The sequence below is a fragment of the Leuciscus leuciscus genome (assembly GCF_965113295.1).
Source record: "Leuciscus leuciscus genome assembly, chromosome: 3".
Classification (NCBI taxonomy): Eukaryota; Metazoa; Chordata; class Actinopteri; order Cypriniformes; family Leuciscidae; genus Leuciscus; species Leuciscus leuciscus.
Window position 1 is genome coordinate 8,156,401 of NC_138727.1, and position 23,191 is coordinate 8,179,591.

General features: G+C 38.8%; 1 protein-coding gene across 1 annotated transcript in view; it reads right to left on the reverse strand.

The window, feature by feature from the left end:
- Positions 1-600: 600 nt before the first annotated feature.
- LOC309495088 (caskin-1) overlaps positions 601-23,191 on the reverse strand; it is a 54,590-nt gene continuing 31,999 nt past the window's right edge. The window contains exons 7-22 of the mRNA XM_082164634.1: positions 22,680-22,788; positions 18,143-18,251; positions 17,946-18,040; positions 16,917-17,031; positions 12,738-12,977; positions 11,408-11,509; positions 9,464-9,654; positions 9,257-9,338; positions 8,679-8,788; positions 7,231-7,341; positions 7,019-7,120; positions 6,478-6,616; positions 4,673-5,616; positions 3,813-4,446; positions 2,752-3,571; positions 601-2,605 (exon numbers count right to left, since the gene is read on the reverse strand). Coding sequence (XP_082020760.1) covers positions 2,509-2,605; positions 2,752-3,571; positions 3,813-4,446; positions 4,673-5,616; positions 6,478-6,616; positions 7,019-7,120; positions 7,231-7,341; positions 8,679-8,788; positions 9,257-9,338; positions 9,464-9,654; positions 11,408-11,509; positions 12,738-12,977; positions 16,917-17,031; positions 17,946-18,040; positions 18,143-18,251; positions 22,680-22,788 — 4,000 coding nt within the window. The 3' untranslated portion in view covers positions 601-2,508. The remainder of the gene's footprint in view (positions 2,606-2,751; positions 3,572-3,812; positions 4,447-4,672; positions 5,617-6,477; positions 6,617-7,018; positions 7,121-7,230; positions 7,342-8,678; positions 8,789-9,256; positions 9,339-9,463; positions 9,655-11,407; positions 11,510-12,737; positions 12,978-16,916; positions 17,032-17,945; positions 18,041-18,142; positions 18,252-22,679; positions 22,789-23,191) is intronic.

The window sequence follows — 23,191 nt, forward strand, 5'->3', positions numbered from 1 at the left end:
ATTCTATAAAAAGAATAAGCCAGATACAGAGGCAATCTATTATAATTATTAGGCACGTTGATTTTCTGATAATATTTTTATTTTTTTGTTACATTTTACCTTCCAAACCACATTAATTGTAATAACTACTATTCATTTTGTATTTAATAATTTATAAGTGATATAGCCTATATTAAAATTGTAAAGTAAATATATATCTCCATAGGATACAGTAGTCCAAAAATGTACAACACCTTACACCTAAATAGTGGCTGTAATGTGCCTGACAGGAGGTTAAAAGAATCTATGCCCCTTTCTTTTAAAATCCCTCCAGAAAACTAGACACTGATCAAATAACTAGGAAATAATACAATAAAGAAATGTTAGCATTATTATGCATGCAAAAACTAACCAACTATAATAGTAACATTGGCTCAACCAATGGCATGTGTTTGGGGTGGGACTATCTGTTTTTCCAACCAATGGAAGATGGGGGAGTGTTTGGGAAACCTGGTATTCTAAACAGTGTTTAAGATAATTAAGATAATTCTGAATATTATTTTTGGAAGACAATTGCATATTATTATGCATATTTTAAGCTACCTCAAATAAAACCATAAAAAGTTTAATAACATTCCTTAAATATGATGCAAACCAAAATATAATGTGATATAATATATGTCCAATTATAAAATACTTTACAAAACTCTCAGATGTCACTATGGTTATATTCATAACAATTTATTTATATTAATTCCACATATTCTCAATGCTTTTTACATGGAAGAGGTCTTTGATGATTTTTTCACCAGGGTCAGACAAACACATTAGCCATCTGAAGGTTTACACAAAATAACAACTGATTATTACACAGTTTTACACTGTAAAAGATTGTATACTCCAACATCTATTCCATTGACTTCGCAGGGTCATAATCAAGGACAAAATTGTCATGATTGTCGGAAAATACTCAGTTATGTTGTATCCCAGATGGCTGGTTTTAAAGTATTACTTATAAAGCTAAATTAATAACATGGTGCATGGATCAAAAATATTGCTCTGTAGTCTTATACATCTTGCAATGACAGTATTAAATTATCTAATTTTAGCCACTTGTATGGAATATGCAACTTCTTCTGTCAGCAAGTCTTTTTTGTTTGCATGACAAAACAGGAATAATTGCACTGTCCAAGAGATCAATACTCTCAGCCCTTACAAAAAGTACTGTGGTGGTACTGTGGTATCAGATGATAATACAACAGTACTTGGTACTGTACCATGGTACTGTATAATCACCATATTCATGTACTGTAGAATATACAATACATTGTCATCCAAGATATTTCAAAAATACCATGGTACCATGTCCAAAAACATGGTACATTTTTGTAAGAGAAGACAAACATACTATCTCTTTCCTAGAACTATAAACACACACTTCCTTATTCTCTCACTCTCAAACAGACCTCCCCTCCAAACACACAAACAAACACACACATAAACACTTATTAGAGCACATTAGGAATGAGCAGGTGTCTGTATCATTCCATATTGATGCATTCCATACTCTAGACTATCAATGATAACTATAACCTATATGTCATATATACACTACTCTTTTCCAGCGTCTTATTCTGAATTCTGTCTATATCTATGTATTACACCTTGGGCAGGGTGGGATTTGTCAATGCAAAAACTACACTACACAGTCAAACATTCACACACACTGACAACAACAACAACAACAACAACAGCAACAACAATAACATACGTAAAGATTACAATATACCTCTTTAAGTCCAAAGCTTTTCTTCATTATACTTCAAGGGATCAAAGAAATAGTCCAAAAAAGTCATAATATTTTCAGGGTCATAAATGGGACTGTGCTCTTCAATTTTTTTGTCCAAACCAAGTGTTTTTCAGTAACTTGTCCAGCTGAAGACCACAAGGTGAAATTCAAAGCTCCCCTTTACTTGTGGACAAGCTCTCAGCAGAGATTTGGAAAAGAGCAATACAGCTTCCTAACATCATCAAAGAGAATATGATGTACATTTACTGCTCTTTGCACTGCCTTTAAAAAGAAATATTCATCGAACTCTCACCCCACATATTGTACACACATATACACACACTCACACATATAAGCATTTCTCTGCTTAATGATATTTAGAAAGCTTGTCACATAGTCTCTCTTAAAATTGTGCTTATCTCTGGAAGCAGCAAGACAGCAGGCCATATTTGCAGGTCAGGATATGTACTTGCAGTACCTATTCTGGCCACTAGAGTAAGACGAAAAGCTGGTGGAGAATGAAAAGGTGGAGAATGATGTTAGTCAAAATTTAGATCTTAGGCTTTTCTCTGAGATGCTCAACTGTAGACTTTTACACACGTTAGAATGGAAGAGCTTAATTTGCCCTATCGAGATTCCAATACTGCTGAGGCATCAAAGTTGGTTTCGGTTGTCCACACTGAGAAAGTGAAGCTTGTGTGTTTCACACTTCCTAAGGAATCTAATATATTATTTCATTTTTAATCTAACATGGCATCCAACTGGTCCGCAAGGTCATCAAACATGCTGCCAATGTCATCGAGAATGTTAACTGTGCTCTTGTTGTCCACAATGGAGCTGAAGAGGAAAAGAAACAGAAAGTAGAAGAAAAAGAATGGTGAGTTTCAACAAGTAACATCATCATCATGCAATGAAGAGACTGCTAAGTGCCAAGGAGGAAGAACATAATTTGTTTTAGTGTCTAGAAACATCTACTTTTATACCTGTCATCCTTCTTAATCTTCTCCTCCACTACCTCCAGAGCAGCAGCCAGGGACGCACTGGTCTCCTCCAGTCTGAGTTGCACCATGTTCCCTGAACCAGCTATCAATAACCCTTGGCTTTCCACCTCTGTTTTTCCAACTCCATCTTGTGGTTCACCCTCTACTTGTGTCTGTCTGGCTACGCCTACCTTCCTTCTTCTCATTACCACCGGTTCTGCGCCCTCCCCTGTCTCTTTGAAATGACTCCCTGCTGAGGAACCTGAAATCAGGCCTTGTTCACCTTGAAATGTTGGATCAACCTGGATCAGACCTGCCCTTTCCATTCTAGCAATTCCGACTTCCTCTACTCTTTCTTGCTTCCTCACTTCATCTTCCTCTCTCTGTTTTTCTACTTCTCTAAGCCTCTTTTGCATGTCTACTCCAGGCAACTCCACTTCCAGAGGGCTTGGGATGTCCACTGAGAGACCAGCCATGGAGGACCTTGGGGGCTTCACTGGAGCTGAACCTGGTGTAGAGGGTGTTTGTGGGGTTTGGGGTGTCTGGGGTGTCTGTGGGCTCTGAGCTGGAGAAGTTGCTGGACGTGGAGACAGCATGCTTCCCTCCATTGGTTTTGGGGTGACCGGACTCAAAGTCTGTGGTAGATGTTCCAGTTGTTCAATTGAAGCAGGGCTGAAGGAGGCACTAGATGGGCTGAGAACATCAGCCTGAGGAGAGCCGGGAGTTCCAGTGGTATGGATTGGCTTGATTTTTACAGGTTTGGGCAGTGTAGGAGGTGGACTTGGCTTGGGAGATACTGGAGGGGGGATTTTCTTAATCTCCACTATAAAGAGACAAAGAAACCATGTAATGTACAACTTTGTTAAATCCATTCAGAAAATATCTCTGTTGATATCAAGCTAAACAGAGGACCTGGTTTCATTGAACTGCTGTCTAAAAATACCCATAAAATGCATACATTTCTATGTTGGCTTGCTAGGCTGATTTATGCTTGTTTGCCAGTTTGCAGGACAAAGGGTGAGATAATATAAGGAACACAATGACCTCATAGATAACATTCTTACCTGGGCTATGTTGACCTTCTGGTCCAGGTAATGGAACCCTCCTTGAAGGAGTTGGGGGATCGAATTTGCGAAGTGCCATTGCTGGTTTAGGTGAAACTGGGGGTTTCAGTATTTGTCTGGGAAGAGAGCCAAAGCTGTCGTGTTGCAGTTCTGCCTCCCTTCCACCATCTCCAATGCAAGCTTCTGATACAGGTCTTCTCCGAAAGTTCTCTAGCCCATCTCCATCAGTGCCGTTACTCTGTGGTGGAGCCAATGCTTTGGGCCTTCGCTTTATCGTACTCGTTTCTGTCAGGTTAAAATGTTCACTATCTGAATAATGTGGAGGTCGTGGTCTTCTCAAAGTTGCAGTGGCATCCATCCGTGACCACTCCTCTTGTGGCAGAGAAGAAACAACTCCTTCCAGATGAGTGATCATGGAACGTGGACGTGGCTCAGGGGCCTGTTTAATTGGGTGGGATTCACAAGGTGCTGGTCCATGATGTGTGAGGTCCTGCATGGCTCGGCTCATCTCAGCCTCTTGTACATCATTGTCAGGCTGCTTTTGAGAGTCGTAAAATTCACTGATTGTGCGGCGGCGACTATCTGCATCGGAATTCAGAACTTCTCGGTTCTGCCGAAGGAGGTTTTGGCTTGCCTGAAGAACAGGTAAAACATCAAAACTCAGTTAGGCATCAATACATACCTAAGCATGCGTAAAACATTGCTATTTAACTAATAAAAATGAGTCCAGGAACTATTTAAGAAAGTAAATAGGGACGATTCTGATGTCAGGTAGATTGCAATAATCAGCAATAATTGCTCTGAATCTTAAAGTTGACCACAGAATGATTGTTTTATTTTGAGAGTAACTGTTTAATTACCTGCAAATAACCACTTCCTTTACCACTGCTTCCAAGATTGGACATTTCAAGCATGGCAGCAATGTCTCTAACGCTGCCCCCAGATGAAGTTTTTTCAGAGGCAATTCCACAATCGCTACGTCTGCGCTCCCTGTATGTCACATTGAGTAGCAAATTGTTAGCCCTTTTTTCGCCAGACATAACATCATCAGCCACAGCTTCATCAGCCAGGTTACCAGTGGAAATGGAAGAGCACGAGCGTTTTGGTGGAGTTGGAGGACGAGTCCGTCTGCGAGGCCGAGCTGTAGCGAATGACTGACTGCGATTGACACTGTTGATGTCAAGGGTTTCACCAGAGGCTTTCGCTGAACTGCAAGGAGTGACCCTGTGTCCACCTAGTGTTGCGTATTTCACGGAGGAGTCTGGCAAAGGTAAGTCATGCTCAGCATCAGTAACGATATACTGTCCACTTCTTGGCTGGGATGGAGTTTGACCATTGCCCTCTTCGGTTTCTCCTTCAGGTGGTAGGCAAAGTAATGGAACATTACGAGCGTGAGCATGCAAACGGGGAGAGTCACAAGGCCCTCTGGCCCTGCTCTGTGTTTTTAACGGGGAGGAAGGGATGTGTGAAGGAGAATTTGAAGCAGAAGATGAGGTTCTGCCTTTAGTAGGGGTGTGTGGAGGTGTTGGGGTGGGACTCTCAATTGAGCTAGGTTTTCTCAGAGGAGGAGGGGCATTAGCTCTTTGTATGCCTCGCCCATGGGTGCTGTGCCGGGGAGAGCCACGGCCTTCTGTTCTTTTACGTATTCGAACAGAGGGGACGGAGTTCACATCTGGTTCTGTGCTGGTTTCTAATGATTGTTTTGAGTCTGTGCTTTCTTCTATCTGGCTCTCCTTGGTGGGAATGTCTGCTTCTGGAGATTCACTCAGTCGTTTGACAGCTAACATCAACTTCTTCTGGTGTCCTAAGTGGGAAAGAAAAAAAGAGGTGGACAGTAATTATTTTTGTTTGTGAGGTTAAACCTGTAATCTTTTCCCTGATGAAAAGACCAACATAAATACTAATGGTGGATCAGTGTAGTCATATTGTTTATTTTGACCAAAAAACAACAAAAAACCTGACTTATTTTCATTGTTATTTTACCAGCATTAATGGCACCTGGTACCCTGAAATTGGCATTGGGCACAAATGCATCATAAACATTAAAACTGATATATGTAAAATTAGACAAAAACATCATGCATAAAAGAAGACTCAAAGAAACCATATCACTATTAACATTCAGCAGACGCTATTATCATCCTTCTCACAAGTGAGGAACATTAAAAGTTTTTCATACAAGATCCAAAAGTACTCACAAAACCACAATGCTAAATTAAAAAAAAAATAGTAAAACATCTAAACCAGAAGTAAAATTACATAAAGTAAGAGAAAAACATTTAGTTTAGTAAGTGCTTTTGATTGTGGTTTAAGTAAAGAGCTGAGGGAAGATGTGTGTCAGCTTCTTCTTGAAAGTACTCGTGTCACCACAGAGGAACAAAGAATGTTTTTTTAACTTTATGGCTAAAACCTGCATATAATATACATCTAACATCCAACTTGTTCCATTTCTGTGCTCCTGAGCGTTCAAATGTCCACTTATTCCTCATGCTATTCAATATGGCCATGCTTGGCCATACCAGCACATGCATCCCTCACTAGAGAACATCATCCAAAACACAATATACTAGTGATCAACTATGCCAGTCTTTTCAGCAGGGATATCAAGAATGTTTTATTTTTTATTATAAATATTATTAAATATAATTATTTGTAGTATACATGCCTAGTTTAGTGATGCCGATCTCCTTTAGGTCCTCCAGAGTAATATCACTAATGAAGTCCATATTGTCGTAGCCGTTTTGAACCAGAGTCTGGTAATATTGATTCAGAGCAATTGCAGACAGCCACTCAGCCAGACTGGGCTACAAAGTTACACAGATATTTAGTAACGGATTTGAACAGCAAGTTTGTGTATATATATATACATACAGTGGGGTCCAAAAGTCTAAAACCTAATGAAATAATAATTTTGACTTTTCAAAGAAAAAAAAAAATATTATCAGCAAAACCCTTTTACTCATATTTGGTTTATCCTTCTTTTGCTTCAATGACTACACAAAACCTGAAAATCATGTTCTACAATAAACGTCACAAATGTGCTTATTTGGTGTGAAACAAAGATAGTATACAGATAAATATTTTGTCTTCGTTTTTTTTATAATTTTTTTTTATAATAAAGCTTTCTTTTTTTATTTCTTTTTTATTATATGTTTAAATTATATTATGAGTTCCAGACTTCTGGAACCTGACTTTATTTCTCTTACTGGTTTCTCTTGAGGTATCCAGTCTGGGATGTTCATTTTGCTGATCTCTGAAAGCATTTTCTTCCTGTGCCCTGGTTTTGTCACCCCAATAGCAGTGAGGTCCTGTGGGGTACACACACACACACACACACACACACACACACACACAAACAGAATTTTAATTTAAGTGAACTATTCCTTTTTAAGTTAAGTTATAGAACTATTTGTGTTACCTCTGGTGTCATTCTGCTAATGGTCTGCAGGTCATAACCAGCAGTGAGAAAGTTTGCCGTGTAGAACTGCAGCTGTGCACTAGTGAGCCATTCAACAACAGCCTCTGAGCTCTACAACACAAACACACACACACACACACACACACACACACACACACACACACACACACACACACACACACACACACACACAAACAAACACAGTATGGCAGGGAAAGACGGAAACGCATCAATAATTCAGATATTGCTTTGACAGTATCATGATTCCAAGTCCTAGGATGAAAGTGTGTCATGTAGTACACACTAAAACCACTGTGTGGCAGCAAAAAATATTCTTGCTTCAAAATCATATATCACTAACCAAACATACCATAGAAATACAGTGTTTTTTGGATATATTATTTGAAACACCTTAAGTAAACCCTGATATATCTGAATATAGTAACCCTTAAACAGGCACGCATGCACAAGTGACAATAAAGACATGACAATTATTTCCATTTCAAATAAGTAATGTTCTTTTGAACTTTCTATTCATCAAAGAATCCTAAAAAATGTATCACAGTTTCAGCAAAAAAAGTAGCACAACTTTTTTTAACATTGATAATAATAAGAAATGTTTATTGAGCAACAAATCAGAATAGAATGATTTCTGAAGGATCATGTGACATGGTCTGAAGCTTGTCTGAAGTTTAAAATCATTGGTTACCCATAAGCCAATCACATAACGTTTGGTTATGACGTGTGTTATGCGCCGGCTCAGCCGCATCGAACTTCCACTGTAAACACATGTATGATGCGAAAACAAAACCATCGAGCGAAATACCGGAGTGAACATGGCTGTGAACGACTTTTGCAGATTATGTGAAGTAAATCTACGCATCCACGGTACAATCAGCGTCTACGTCACGGCTTTCAGCCCGCCCTCTGTTCGTTGATTGGCCGGCTGTTTTGAGGCCGGAGGAAAACTGGGAGATAGGTCGCTATCTCAGACTGACTGAGTACAGAAGCAAACTGAAATTGAGCGGAAGTACGAAGTCTGACGTAGTCAGGCTAGTGACACTGAAGACTGGAGTAATGATGCTTTGCATCACAGGAATAAATTACACATACAAATATATCCCATTAGAAAAAATGTTATTTTAAATTATAATAATACTTCACAATATTACTGTACTGTAAACACATAAATGCAGCCTGTTGAGAATAAAAGATTTATTTTATATATATATATATATATATATATATATATATATATATATATATATATATATATATATACATACACAGTATAAAACTTTCCCAAACTTTAGAAAAGTAGCCTATCTGTTTATAAGTGATTAATCAATTTTACTTTCATACTAATATTTATTCTCATTAACACACTAACAAATATAGACACATTATGATTCACATGAACAAATCTGTGCCACCACACACACACTTGCCTTGCTCTCAGCTGAAACTTCATCTTTCCTCTGGAGCAATGGATCCACAAAGGGTTTTTTCTTTTGCTGGCGCGGGGCAGCAGATGCACTCTGAGTGCGCGGAGAAGACACTACAGCAAAAAAGTGAATAAAATGAAAACCAATTAACGATTCATATTTTTAATTAACAGGACTTTGAATACACGTATGGGCTTATTAAAACATTTGGAGGCATTGAACAATGGATATATGAGATGTGTACAAATGAGACATAATGAGACAAACCTGTATTCTAAGATCAGTCTAATATTTGAATGTAAATATTGGTTTTAAATGCATAAAATTCAATATAAATTACAATGGCTACCAAAAGTATTTGCACACACTTTTAAAATTGATCTTATGGCATTTTATAGCAAAACATCAAGCCAGGGGCATTTATTTGAAAGAAACAAAGTGCAAACACACTCTTCGAAAAATTATAAATCAATAGATTGTTTTGCTGACTTCATACATCCCCTAAAATTCACTTGGACACCAGTAATTGTACAAGAAAAGTGAAGTTAGATCTGAGATTGTTGGTATACATTTCGTAGTACCTGAATTAGGATCTAAAGACTGTGATTGGTCCATAAGATGTTCTTTTGCTTTGGCTGACTGGGACAGCACCGTGGCCAACAGCTAAAACACACACGCAAATGCACACATACATGATCAGTAATGTGAGAAATAGAGAGAAAGACAGACAAAGAGAGAATTTACACATCTGTCCTCGTGTGCATCTATGGTCTTTGTGTGCGCCGCACCTTCACGCCCTCGGCCTGAGCATGCAGTCCCGGCACATTGAGGCCATGTGTGTTAACTCCGGGTGAGTGTGTGGGGGTGGTCGGCACGGGCACTGGTGAGTTGGTGAGGTGAGCGTTGGCATTACTGCTTTGTCCGCTAGTAGATGAACGTCCACTGGTCAGACTGCCTGTGCTGCCCATGCTGCCCCCTGCTGGCAGGTACAAGTTATCATGCAAGAAACCAGAAATAAAAAAAACGTGAAGTATGTCCATGTTTGTGCATATACTTTATTAAGATAGTACATTCTATCGATAGACATTCTACTAACTGTAAGTAACTTTGCAACTACATGTCAACTAGCAGTCATTCCAGTATAAGTTGACTGTCACCCCTAACCCTGACCTAACAGTCTTCTAATACTCTAAAAAAGTTGCAAAGTTATTTATAGTCAGTAGAATGTCTTAAGTGGAATATTGAAATAAAGTGTAACCATATTTAGGTTGTTGACAGATAACTTAAAACAAACTTCTTTTTTTTTGGATCTTCTGTAATTTCAAAACATTTAAGCGTATTATGTCCCGACATGCATAAGAGCCACAAATAACATCACTGATGTCTGTCGCGACGGCTCTTGAAGCACCACAAATGAATCCAGAAATGAGATTTGATGATATTTTCAGTGAATAACCACTTAAATGTCTTTTTATCATCCTATGGTATTGTATTGCTTCAGAAGACTTGGAATATTGTGCATTGTACTTAATGTGCTTTCTTCCTTTTAAGAGCTTGACCATGTGAATCACTGTCTATTTCTTTAATTGTATGAAAAAGAGCAGGTCAAATATTCTGCAATATATTTCCTTTTATTTTCCATGGAAAAAATAAAATCTTAAAGCCCCCCTGTAGTCAATCATATTATCCCTTAAAACTCACCTTTGATCACCAAAATGACATATTTACAATTTTTTTCTTCATTGCTTGAATGTAACTCTACACCCTTGCCTCATTTAGAATATGGGGTTCTATGAATATGCAAATTAGCCCCGCCTCCACTCACTCACACCAGCTCAGAGATCCACTCGTTGACGATCACACATTGATCTGATTGGTTACAAGGTTTGTGAATTTGCACATGGTTTGTCATTAATAACACCACATAGACATATAAACGTTTTTCACCACAGAGAGACTTTAAAGGTTTGGAATCCAATTAAATAGTCCTTTTTATTTATATATTTATAAACTATACCGTTCAAAAGTTTGGGGTCAGTAGGATATTTTTTGTTGAAAGAATACTTTTATTCAACAAGGACACCTTAAATTGGTAAAAATACAAACAGTAAAGACTTTTATAATATTACAAAAGACTTCTGTTTCAAATGCTGTTCTTTTAAACTTTCAATTCGTCAAACAATCCAAAAAAAAAAAAAAAAGCTATACCACATATAACAAATATTAAGCAGCACAACTGTTTCATACATTGATAATAATAATTGATAATAATAAGAAATGTTTCCTGAGCATCAAATCAGCATATTAGAATGATTTCTGAAGGATCATGTGACACTGAAGACTGGAGTAATGATGCTGAAAATACAGCCTTGCATCACAGGAATAAATTACATTTTAAAATATATTCTAAACAGTTATTAAATTGCATTAATATTTCACAACATAACTGTATTACTGTTTTTCTGATCAAATAAATGCTTTCTGGGTGACCATAAGAGACTTCTTTCAAAAACATTGAAAACATTTTACTGACTCCCAAATTTTTGAACGTTAGTGTATATTTTTAAAAGTGTAAATATCCCAGGTAGTTTCCCAGTTAATATGAGACCATATTAGCAGCAAATATAATAAACATAAATAAATATAAATCGTTTTAGATAAAGTATAGCATATCACGCTACAGGTCACTGCTCACGTCACATCAACTGTCCATTGAAAAACTGTGTCTTTACCAGCTAAAGGTTTTCTCAGAACCCAAATCTCCTCATTTGTGCTGCTTTGCTGGCCGCTGAGGGTTGGAGAACCATGAGGGCTGGAAACGGATCCCCTTGAGCCTGAAATATATCACACACACACACACACACACACACACACAATCATAGTGAGGTAGGAATGAAATACATTGCTTTGCAAGCTCCTAATTTGCAAAACCAGATACACACAGAGGAAGCAGATAGTAAAGGGATCATTTGGGGGCAGTTCAAATGGACTGTAGCATATCCAACAGTAATCTGGGATCCTTGCTGATGAACATGTGTGTTATATTTGTAAATACAGTACCAAAAAATATTCAGAACCCTTAATGAATTACAAAACTTTAGTTAGCTGTGAAATGTAATGTCTAGCACTGAAATTATTGCACTTTATTTTACAGTAGGCTATGTGTACTTACAGTGTATTAAAGAAAGTACTGGGTAATATAAGGTGCAGTAACTATATGGGTTAAGGTCAGGTTTAAGGGTAGGTTCAGAGTTAGTACCTAGTTATTGTAATTATAATAAGTACATAGTATGTACATGGGAAACAGGACTGTAAAATAAAGTGCTACCAAGATTTCTCATGACTGTAATATAGTCATTTCTGCAGTATTACAGAAAAAAAAGTACTGTAATACAATTTGTTTTATTTAAATAAAAAGGCTAATAATACATGATCATCGCTTGTAAAATATGCTGGTTAGGTGCTCAAGGCACATTTCTTATTATTAATGCTGAAAATGCTTAATATTTTTGTGGAAACTGATTTCAGGATTCTTTATTGAATAGAAAGTTCAAAAGAACAGCATTTATTTTAAATAAATATATTTTTTTAAACAATACTATCACTCTTAATCAATTTAATTCATAATTGCTCAATAGAAGTATTAATTTCTTTAAAATATATATGTATATAATATATAATTACTTTTTCAAACTAACTGTGATACTTTTTTGCACTATATGATAAAGAGAATTTAGGGAAAATAATTATGCTAAATAGACATTTAAAAAAGTCACAGCAGTTAAACAAATAATAATAATTCTACCACAAAACTTGGAAAACATCATTTGTTTTACTTTTTTCTTGGGGTAAATATGGCCTGGACATGTTCTTCACACAAATATCTCTGATACTGCTAATTTTGTATGTTACACATCCAACTTTCTCAAAGACATTCAGATTCACATCCTGTTTACTCCATTTTACTATGGTCATGAAGTTTAAAAAAAAGCCAGGTGTATGATATGATATGCTTATGACGGGTAAATGTGTATTTTTCTGACTGTATGTGTGTGTTTATACCTGTCTCTTTTTGTGGCTCCTCTGAGCAGGAGGAGGCTGGTTCATACCCAATTGTGCTGCAGGTAGGCATATTATAGCCAAATGAGGTGAAGAGGGGCTGATGGGTAAGGGGCTGGGTAGGAGGGGGTGGGGGAGTGAGGGGCAGAGAAAAAATGTGGGAGCAGTCACCGTTCACCATGACAACTGAACCAATTGCTGGCGGACGGATCTGTATCTTAAGATACTGTTGGGTCGAGGGACCTGGGTACAACAGAACAACAGGCGACACCAAAAAAACACAAACAACAACAACAAGAACAACAAAAAAACAGGAAAGGAAACACAAAACAAAACATGTTCAAGCAAAAATATCTAACTCTATGGCTGAGCTTATATTTACCCTGTAAGTTAACATGCAAGATGAAAATTAACACTTTAGAAAACAAAAAAAAAAGAACTATACTCATGCATGCTATTTTCACAAAACATACTTGAAATGCATTCCCAAAAACACCAAATTTATAACTGATCTATGTGTTATGCATGCAGACTACATTCATGCACGAAAAGGGAGGAAATGGGGATTTGAAGTGTGTTGGAATGTGTACATCAATCAGTATATGTAACATTTCAATATTGGTGCATTTCATATTGCAGTGGTGTAAAGTATTTGAGAAAATGTAATTATGTGCTTAAGTATCTTTTTGGCTACTTTGTACTTTGAGTATCAAATATATGAAAGCTTTAGCGTAGGTTCTACCAGAAAGACTCTAATGCTACGTCATTCATTCATAACTATGAGGTCTGGCCAATCACTGCTTGACACTTGGAATATGAGTGCTGAACTTTCTCTTTTACATTGGCGGTTGATGAGGCGGACGTCCCTCTCCATCCTCCCCACCTCTACCAGGTTGGTCCCTGTCCATCCGTCTGGGGGTGGCCTCTGCCCCTGCCTTCATCTTTCGGCAGGATCAGCCCGAATCTGCTTCCCCCAGGATCTGGATTAAGGACGGGGCCTAAGCCAAAGAACTTTTTTATAATAATAACTATATATGAATCATTGTAGCTCACTACCATCTGTTAATACTTTATGAAATAAATATTATGTAAACATGCACTTGCCCTCTGAGTCTTTCTGGTAGAAATTAGCAACCTTTAGTCTCTACTTGACTTCATTTTTGAACATATTCAAAATATTCCAATGCATTTGTGATGAGGTATGCAGTTACTCATTACATTTTGCAAGCACCTGACTTTTTTTGCAGTAGTTTATTTCTTCTACAAAAGAAGCGATATCGCCATCTACAGGGTATTGAAGGTATTATATCTTGTGCGTTTTGCCCTTATTCACACCAACTTGTCAAAAAGTCTACTTTACGCAAATGCATTAGCAGGTAGTTGCTGAATCGTAAGTGTTTCATATATGAGATAAGGATGTGGCTTCAGCCGTAGATGAGGCTTAACAATATTTCTACTTTAACTTTTAAGTATGGGTTTCAGGTACTCTTTACACCAATGCAATATTAAAGTAAACATTTTTAAAAAGTATAAAGTAATAATGAATTTCATGGACACATGGTCCATAGAGTCCCACTTGGAGTCTATGGCACATATCTGTATTACTGTGTGTATCACTGAGAAATGTCCTGCTCGAGTCGTCCTTGCGATGGAGGTTTGGGTTGAATAACTAATGTTTCATCATTGGACTTGCGCTCACATTGATATGGTAATATCAACGTCATTGTTCATTACTGTGTTTAGTTTACGGTGTAGGAAGCCTCAGGACATGCAGACCTGACGCTGTCACGCACGCGCTGTACGCAGTAAACCACTCACAACAGACTGAGCTGTCTGGCCAACCAGAGCAGAGTAGCTAGCAGAAAGGAGGGATTTAGAGAGATTGATTCATCTGATGAGTCGTTTGAGAATTATTGAAAATGTGGTGATGTGCAAATGTATATTATGAGGAAATGACCTTTGACCAGTTTTTTTACCTTTGATGCATGTAAACCAGTTGTAGGAGACTCCAAAACAACATTAGGAAACTTTAAAATAGCATAATAGGGGCACTTTAAGAAATAATATTATTAAAATTATTATACACTAATATCTTACCGTAAAAAAGGGTATTCAAAAAAAAAAAAAAAGTAATGCTTCTCTTTTATTGGCATAAGCTGGTTTATAAGCATTTCTAAAGTTTGAGAAGATTGTTGGCACATGCTGCATTCCCAAACACACATTAAGCAACCCAAACTCAGAGCAGATGTGGAGATGAGTTAATGTGGAGCAGCTTTTACTGTGTGAACTGAGCCGCTCTGAGACACAAAAACCCTGGATCATGAACTCCATGCAACACAGTGCCGAACTTAACTCTGAAACATGCAGCCCATATATTTATTTAATTAAATCACAAACTTTGGGATGCGCACTAAGCCACATCACAATTTTGTTTTAATCACGCAGCCCTAGTTTTAATCACTGTCATTTTTATCTTGACTAGAAGCTCAGCTTCTCTTTAATGTTTTTTATTAAATAGCAAATTACAAACACCAGAACAAAGTAAATCTGAGTACATATTCTGACATTGATAAGTGATGTTGTTTCTTCACTCTTGAGAAGCAGCAGTCGCCACTGATCTGCATGTATAAATGTGTGAAAGCCTGTTTGCATGTGTGTGAATGTGCAGAAGTGTGAATCCACTGATGTGAGTTGAAAGGAAATGAAGGGGGGCATGGAAACGATGGTACAGGTGGACGCAGAGATGACCGAACAGTGACAGATAAATGAGCCACTCTCATCTGCCCTCTTTTTCACTCCCTCTCTTTCATGTCTTCGAGCTGACGCCTCTAATTAGAATCACTTGACTGGTGATAAAGGGCAGGGCAGTTGGATATAGAACAGTGTTGCCAAATCTACGGTTTTACACTGTTGCCGCGGTTGTTTTTGTAGTCCGCGGGTTGAAGCATTCCCCTCCCCAGAATGCGTTTTTTACCCCCTGGAACGTGATTTTTACCGGGGAATGCGATTGGGATAGTTTTGAAAGTGATTGGGATAGTTTTGATTTAGCAGTTGGGCTAGTTTTCTTGTGCAGACCTGGCAACCCTGATATAGAGCGAATGAACAGCCACCCACACAACCACACACATACACTAGGATTGGGCTTGAGTACTCATGTATTTAAAGACACAGAAGACAGCAGCTCCATCAAAGTTTATAATCTTCTAGGGAAACAATCATCTGATCACTTTGTTCAGCAAGCTTCATAATTTGAGGTATCATTTATGTCAGTGGCACAAACAGTATGTTTTTGGAAGTTTAATAGAGTGCAACAGCCAGGTTCCGGATATAAAACTTTTTGATTTTGAAAACGATAACTTATAAACCCTTAAAGACTGACCTACTGTGAGCTACAATGTTATAATTCAAAGGCATTTGCTTCTACTGAAGACGTCAGCCCACATTATTTCAGCTTATTTTTTAAATAATCGTGTTTAATAGAGAAATTCCTGGTGAAAAAACAACATTACCCATGATGCTGTATAGAAAATTACACCAATCAGAGAGTCAAAAAAGCAACACGCACCAAAAGATCTTGTTAGCTCCGCCCACTCCCATGAAGCAATGCGAATGGCGTAATCGAGTCAATATCTATACGCTCTCAAAATACTTACTGTTCAACACTTACTGTTCAGCAATTGTGAAATTAGCTGTTTTATGTTTCTCAATAGTTTTTAATCCAATTATGATATTCACAATGCTTTATGGGATTTAAGTTATTTCCCTCAATAAAGATGTTAAGTACACAGTCTTTTACCTATGTATTTTTTTCCTGATTTTCAAATAAAAAAATTAATGGGAAAAATATGTGCCGCTGAAAAAGGGGGTGGGCGCTAATGCACTCTATACTTAAACTTAGAAGTTTGTTCCAATAGTAACAGGTTGATGTACCAATTGAGTACTCAAGAAGACAAAATGAACAAAATGCTCATCCCTAATCTAAACACACAACAAATACACAAACACTCATATATATGCAGAAATGCATGCACTAAATACAAACTCACCAGAACCCACACACACATGAACATTTAAATGCCAGGTAGATGAGCTTCAGATTGACCTTGATTTTAAAGTGGATTAAAATGTGCATATGTGTCACATGACATCCTAGAAGGCTCATGTGACGATGCGATGGCACACCTGCCCTTTTGATGACTTCCACCATGTTGGACGGAAAGTAACCCACGCGGTCATTTCCTGTGCGGTTATCATGGATACAGCCCTTCCATCGTCCATCAGAATGCTGCTCCAAGACCTGAGGAGCAAACAGACATGTTGCAGAATGTGCCTGAAGTTGAAAACAACCAATACATTGCACTGCACCATGCAACAAAAAATAATTTTGGTTTAAAAAATGTATTTTGCCCATTATTATTTCATTGCATTAACTTATGTTAACATATACAGTAGAAGCTTATTGTATAGTCTTACCAAAAGGATGAAGTTATTAAGACTTTTAGGTCTAACCCAGGTTTCCAAAAAGTATACGACTTATGTCTCACACACTACTGTTCAAAAGTTTGGGGTTAGTAACATTTCTTTTAAAATATTATTATTTGCTCACAAAGGCTGTATTTATTTGGGGGGAAAAAACAGTAATATTATTAAGATTGTTACAACTATTTTATATTATTGTCACGAACACTCAGTTATCTTTCATTTTTGATTATTTTTCATGGACTTTGAAGAGTGTTCATGACAATTATAATATATAGAATGTAATTTATTCCTGTGATGCAAAGCTGAATTTTCAGTATAATTTGTCACATGATCCTTCAGAAATCATTCTAATATGCTGATTTGCTGCTCAAGAAACATTTCTTATTAATATCAATGAAAACAGTTGTGCTGCTTAATATTTTTGTGGAAAATATGATGCATTTCTTTTAGGATTCTTTGATGAATACAAAGTTCAAAAGAACAGGATTTATTTGAAATAGAAATATTTTGTTACTCTATAAATGTCTTCACTGTCACTTTTGATTAATTTAATGCATCCTTACTGAATAAAATTAAAGTATTAATTTCTTTCTTTTTTTTAATCATACTGACCCATACTTTTGAATAGCAATGTATGTAAAGAACCACTACTCCTGCATACAAAAAATATGTGCATGACTCAGGGTGTAAACTTGCTTCATTGTTACAGTAAAATAATTGCTTCTTTACCGTGATGATGTCGCCTGTTTTAATATTGAGGCTTGTAAGGTCATAGTTGTTGCAGTAATCCTTCAGAGCCTTCACTTGCATAGCAGCCGATGCATCTGTATGCAGGAAAACACAAACACACACACAGATACCAGTGAGTTCAGAAAGCCTTTGACTCTACCTTTCTGTATGAATTTATGTTTTTTCTCCCATTGTACCTCTTAGCATCTGTTTGATCTCCTTGCTGGCTTGGGTAGTGGTGAACTGGTTAACAATATCCAGCGCTGTCTGACAGAATGTGTTCCTCACCCCAGCACTGATACCACTCTGAAGAGAAAAGCCAGAATACACATTCACATGGTACATAGTGATTACACTGACAATACAGACATGAACACATTCACGTATATAACGATCATTAACATACCAGCAAACTCCCAAACACGACCAGTGTTCATATCAAACACACACAGATTTGGAATATTTATCACAACAAGGTTCACAGAGAAATGGAGACTGACTCATCTTGTACAATGCATGTAACGTTGCGTGATGACGTAGTGTGTGACGGCATACACGGAAGCTACAAAGGGACGCCGACACACAACAGCGTTAGCTTTTGCTCTTCAACAAGCGCTCTCTGTTATGTTAATTGTCTATTTGGTGTTGTTTGTGATATATATATTGTGAAATGGCAAGCGAGCAGTTTAAAAAGTGTGTGCATCCCTGCCCTCGTTTTATCACATTTTATCATGATATGTGTGTGTACTGCTTGGGAGTGCAGGACGTCCAGGCAGCCCTTGAGGGGGCCACTGTGAAGCACTATCTATCAGAGTGCTGCGCTCCCGCCTAGATGTATTTGATGAAGCCGGCCAGGCTTGCACTCCCCGCGGTGGGTGTCCCGCATCCGCCGAGGCGGCGCAGCAGCTCAGATCATGGGGCTCGCAGAGAGAGTTAGCAGAGGCTGCTTCGGCACTTTCTCGGTCCTCATCTAATAGCTCAGATCCCTTCACTCCCCATGTGGAAGCCCGCCCCGCGGCTTCTTCCGCTCGGGTTGAGAGCCGGGTGCTGCAGCTGTCTGACTCAGATGTAGACGTGCTCAGCATCGCGGCAGGGGATCTAAATGAATCAAACGTGCCATTTCAATCTGCACATGAGCATATGAGGAGCTCGTGGAGGTTGTGACGCGTGCTGTGGCCAAACTTAACATCAGTTGGCCACAAGAGAGGCAGGAGGCGCAGGCTACAAGCAAGCTTGATGAGCGCTTCCTGCAGCACCGATCACAGCCTTCCGTTCTGGAAAGAACGTGTTTGCCGTTCTTTCCAGACTTACACAATGAGTTGTGTAAAATTCACCAAGGGAACAACCCTTCAACTGACACCAGATCCTGCGCACTGTAGAAAGAGGGTACAGTCTGCAGTTCCGGGTCCGCCCACCGAAGTTCAACGGGGTGGTCAGAACTGCAGTAGACCCAGAGCAGGGTCGGGTTTTAGAACAGGAAGTTAACTCGCTGCTGGTAAAGGAGGCCATAGAATATGTTCCTCCACCAGACAGGGAGTCCGGGTTCTACAGCCGGTACTTCATAGTGTAACATCCAGAAGGATGGAGGGTTGTGTCCATTTTTAGATCTAAGACATCTGAATCGGTCCAACGTGATACCTTTTGGCCTGCTGCACATAAAAGCCCTACAGTGGTGTTTGAAAACCAAGGGGTTTTCCCTGAGGGGAAATTCGTTTCGCATGTTAAGGGTTACGTTCAGATGCCTTTGTTCCCTATCAATGTGGAAGAAACCTTGGTTTCTGTCCCAAGGTCCTGTGTTTGGAGCGTCATGTCGCTGGAAAGCCGTTTCGACAGACGCATCCCTCACGGGCTGGGGTGCGGTCATGGATGGGCTTTACAAGAGGTCTGTGGCAGGACCCTTCTTGGCACATAAACTACCTAAAGATGTTGGCGGTATTCCGGGCTCTGAGTAGCTTCCTACCAGACCTCAAAGGTCACTACGTTCTTTTAAAAACAGACAATGTGTCAGTGGTGTCCTATTTAAACCACTAGGGGGGTCTGAGATTGCGCACTCTTTCCAGACTGGCGCAACAGATCCTCCTGTGGTCCCACATGGGACCTGGCAGTGGTCCTTGAAGAGCTGGTTGAGGCCCCCTTCGAACCTCTGGAGTCGGCTGAGGCCAAGAACCTGTTGCTTAAGGTGGTCTTTTTCCTTGCCATCACCTCTCTTAAGAGAGTAGGAGATCTCTAGGCGCTCTCCATATCTCCACAATGCCTGGAGTTTGCTCCTGGGAGAATTAAGGCCATCTTGCACCCTAGACCGGGCTATGTCCCTAAGGTGCCATCTAATATGGCGAGGTCGGCGGTTCTGCAGGCATTTCATCCCCCACCTCATGTGACGGCGGAAGATGGGGGACTTAATTTACTCTGCCCTGTCAGAGCACTAAACATCTATGTTCAGAGGTCTTCTCAGTGGAGGAAGGCTGACCAGTTGCTGCTGTGTTTAGGGTAGGCCAAGAAGGGGCTTCCCGCATCCAAACAGACCATCAGTAACTGCATTGTTCAGGCGCGCAGTTTGCCTTCACCTTTGGCTGTGAGGGCTCACTCTACCAGAGGCATGGCGTCCTCTAGAGTCCTCCTTTCAGGGGCACCTATTCATGAGGTATGTGATGCGGCTGACTGGACCACTCCGCATACATTCATGAGATTTTATAGTCTGGTCCTCCCCTCTACACCCGGCGCACAAGTGCTCTCGTCCTAGTTGTGCCTGAGACAGCTTCACACTGGGACAGGCAGTGAAGCTGTGGCATAGTGGGTATTTTGTACCCCATAGTGTCGTCATCAATGCAGTGCGAGTTTCCTCGAAAGGGAACGTCTCGGGTTACGACTGTAACCCTTGTTCCCTGAGAAGGGAACGAGACACTGTGTCCCTTTGCCACTCCTCCTCCTGCCTGGGAGCGGCTTGCTTCATCGCGAAGCTAACGCTGTTGTGTGCAGGTGTCCCTTTGTAGCTTTCATGTATGCCGTCACCAGGGTTGGGGAGTAACGGAATACATGTAACGGCGTTATGTAATCAGGATACAAAAATCCAGTAACTGTAATTCGTTACAATCAGATTATAGTTACATTTTGAAAAAAGGGGGAATACATTCAGGATTACAATGGTTTAATTTAAAACTTAATAAATCATTATTTTGGCATAATAACACTATATTAAGCGGTGCTTGATTATACAGTAGTTCCTGGTTCTGTTGCCAGTAATGACTCATGTGTGCGACCCGGTCGCTGGTGCATGCGCAAATAACAGCTGTCTACAATCTCCTCAGACGCTGAATGAATCACTGCTGCCAGTAGAAACGTTGCCCGCGGGACAAAAACGCTTTCAATTCATGGAAATTCCGCTGACATTTTGTTTTCAAAGAAGAAAATGCAAACAACATGGTTGTACCAAAATGTCCTTTCTTAATCTCTTCTCACTTAACGGGATGTTCGCTGCCTAGGTAACGTAGGGGAACTCCCAACGCCCCAAGTTTAGTCAGGCAAATTAAGAAAGATCACGGCTTTAGTCAACATCTAGGCCTATTTTAAAATAAACTTATATTTAGATTGTGTAGAAATTTAAAATGTTGTGTTTTTTGTTTTTTTCCTTGTACATGTTAGTTAAAAATAAAACAAAAATAATCTGTAATACCACACAGTAGCCACTAGATGTCTGTATATCCCTTTACATAAATATTCAGGGCTGTGTGTTCCCAAGTTGTGGAAATGCGACATGATTGCTTAGTTTTAATAGGTTTTTAGCTACAACATAGTTACTTACAGCTATATGACATTTTCTTAAATAGTTTATATTTTGCAAATATTTTACACCGGACCAAATTCTTAATAAATAAAAGATTTAAAAAAAAAGATATATTTCTTCTTGCGTGACTTTATTTATATATGTGACCTTGAAGTAATCCAAAAGTAATCAGATTACATTACTTTCATATTGTGGTACTTGGATTACGTTACTGAATACTTTTTTCATGAAGTAATTTGTAACTGTAACGCAATACATTTGTAAAGTAACCCTGCCAAGGCTGGCCGTCACACGCTACGTCATCACGCAACGCCAATAGGATTGGATTAGCTTAATTTATGCTTCAGACACGTTACGCTAAGAGGTGTTCCCCATAGTGTCGTCATCGACGTAGTGTCTCATTCCCTTCTCTGGGAAAAAGGGTTACAGTCGTGACCCGAGACGTTTTCAACATTGATTATAATAAATAAAAAATAAAAAAAATTATTGTGCAGCTGCAGGTGGAAAGCGAGTGCGGGGGAATGGTAAGGGAATGGTAAGGGAAACGCTGGTTAATGAGAACTAACAGGTATTTGCACTTTGCAGTGAGTCAAGAGACGGGTGAAATGCAGAGGGCGTGAGTGCAGAGATTCCCTGCCTGGTAAGTGAGCTGTGCACGTGAAAGCCATGCTAAAGTGTTGTATCTGAGTCTGAGTTTCAGCTGAAAAGCTCTCGTGATATATTTTTGTTTCTGAAGTGTCTGAATAAATTACATGCGCTGCACAGTCACTCTCCGTCCCCTGTCTCCTTCACCTCCACCTCAACAAGCTTTAGCTTTCCCACACAATCTTATTGACTGGTAAATATTTTATATACAAGTATATTTAAAAAAAAAATGAATGCATGTCATTGGTGGTAAAAGTACATTTTGGACCCCATACATAATATAATGCATATAATAATGAAATACTCACATCCAGCAACAGTCGTACAGCCTCGATTTTCCCACAGAGAGCAGCTTCATGCAACGCTGTGCCTGATTTAGTCTGTCGGTTTATATCTATACCAGCCTGGATCAGTAACCTGAAAACATTCACACACAAAACGCATAAAAGCATTTTTTTAGTTAAACACTTAAAAAGGCTATCTTTCACAACATCATTCTAGCTATTACAAAGTTTATTAATATGAACATAGAAAGTTAAGAGTCTAAGATAGACTTTTTACACTCTTATTTCCAGGGAAAGATTATTAAAATAAAAAATCGAAGGGGTCAAAACACATCACATGTAAGTATCTGTAAGTAAATGTAAGTATTAAAGGAGACATATTCATTTTGTTTTTGGGGTCTACTAGAATAGATTGAATGAATTCTTGCTTGAATGTAAAAAAAAAAAAAATCACATATTTGACATTGTTGCAGCACTTCCCTTTCCAGTCTGTCTGAAATTCTCTGTTTAGTTCCGGTCTGAAGCCCCTCCTTCCA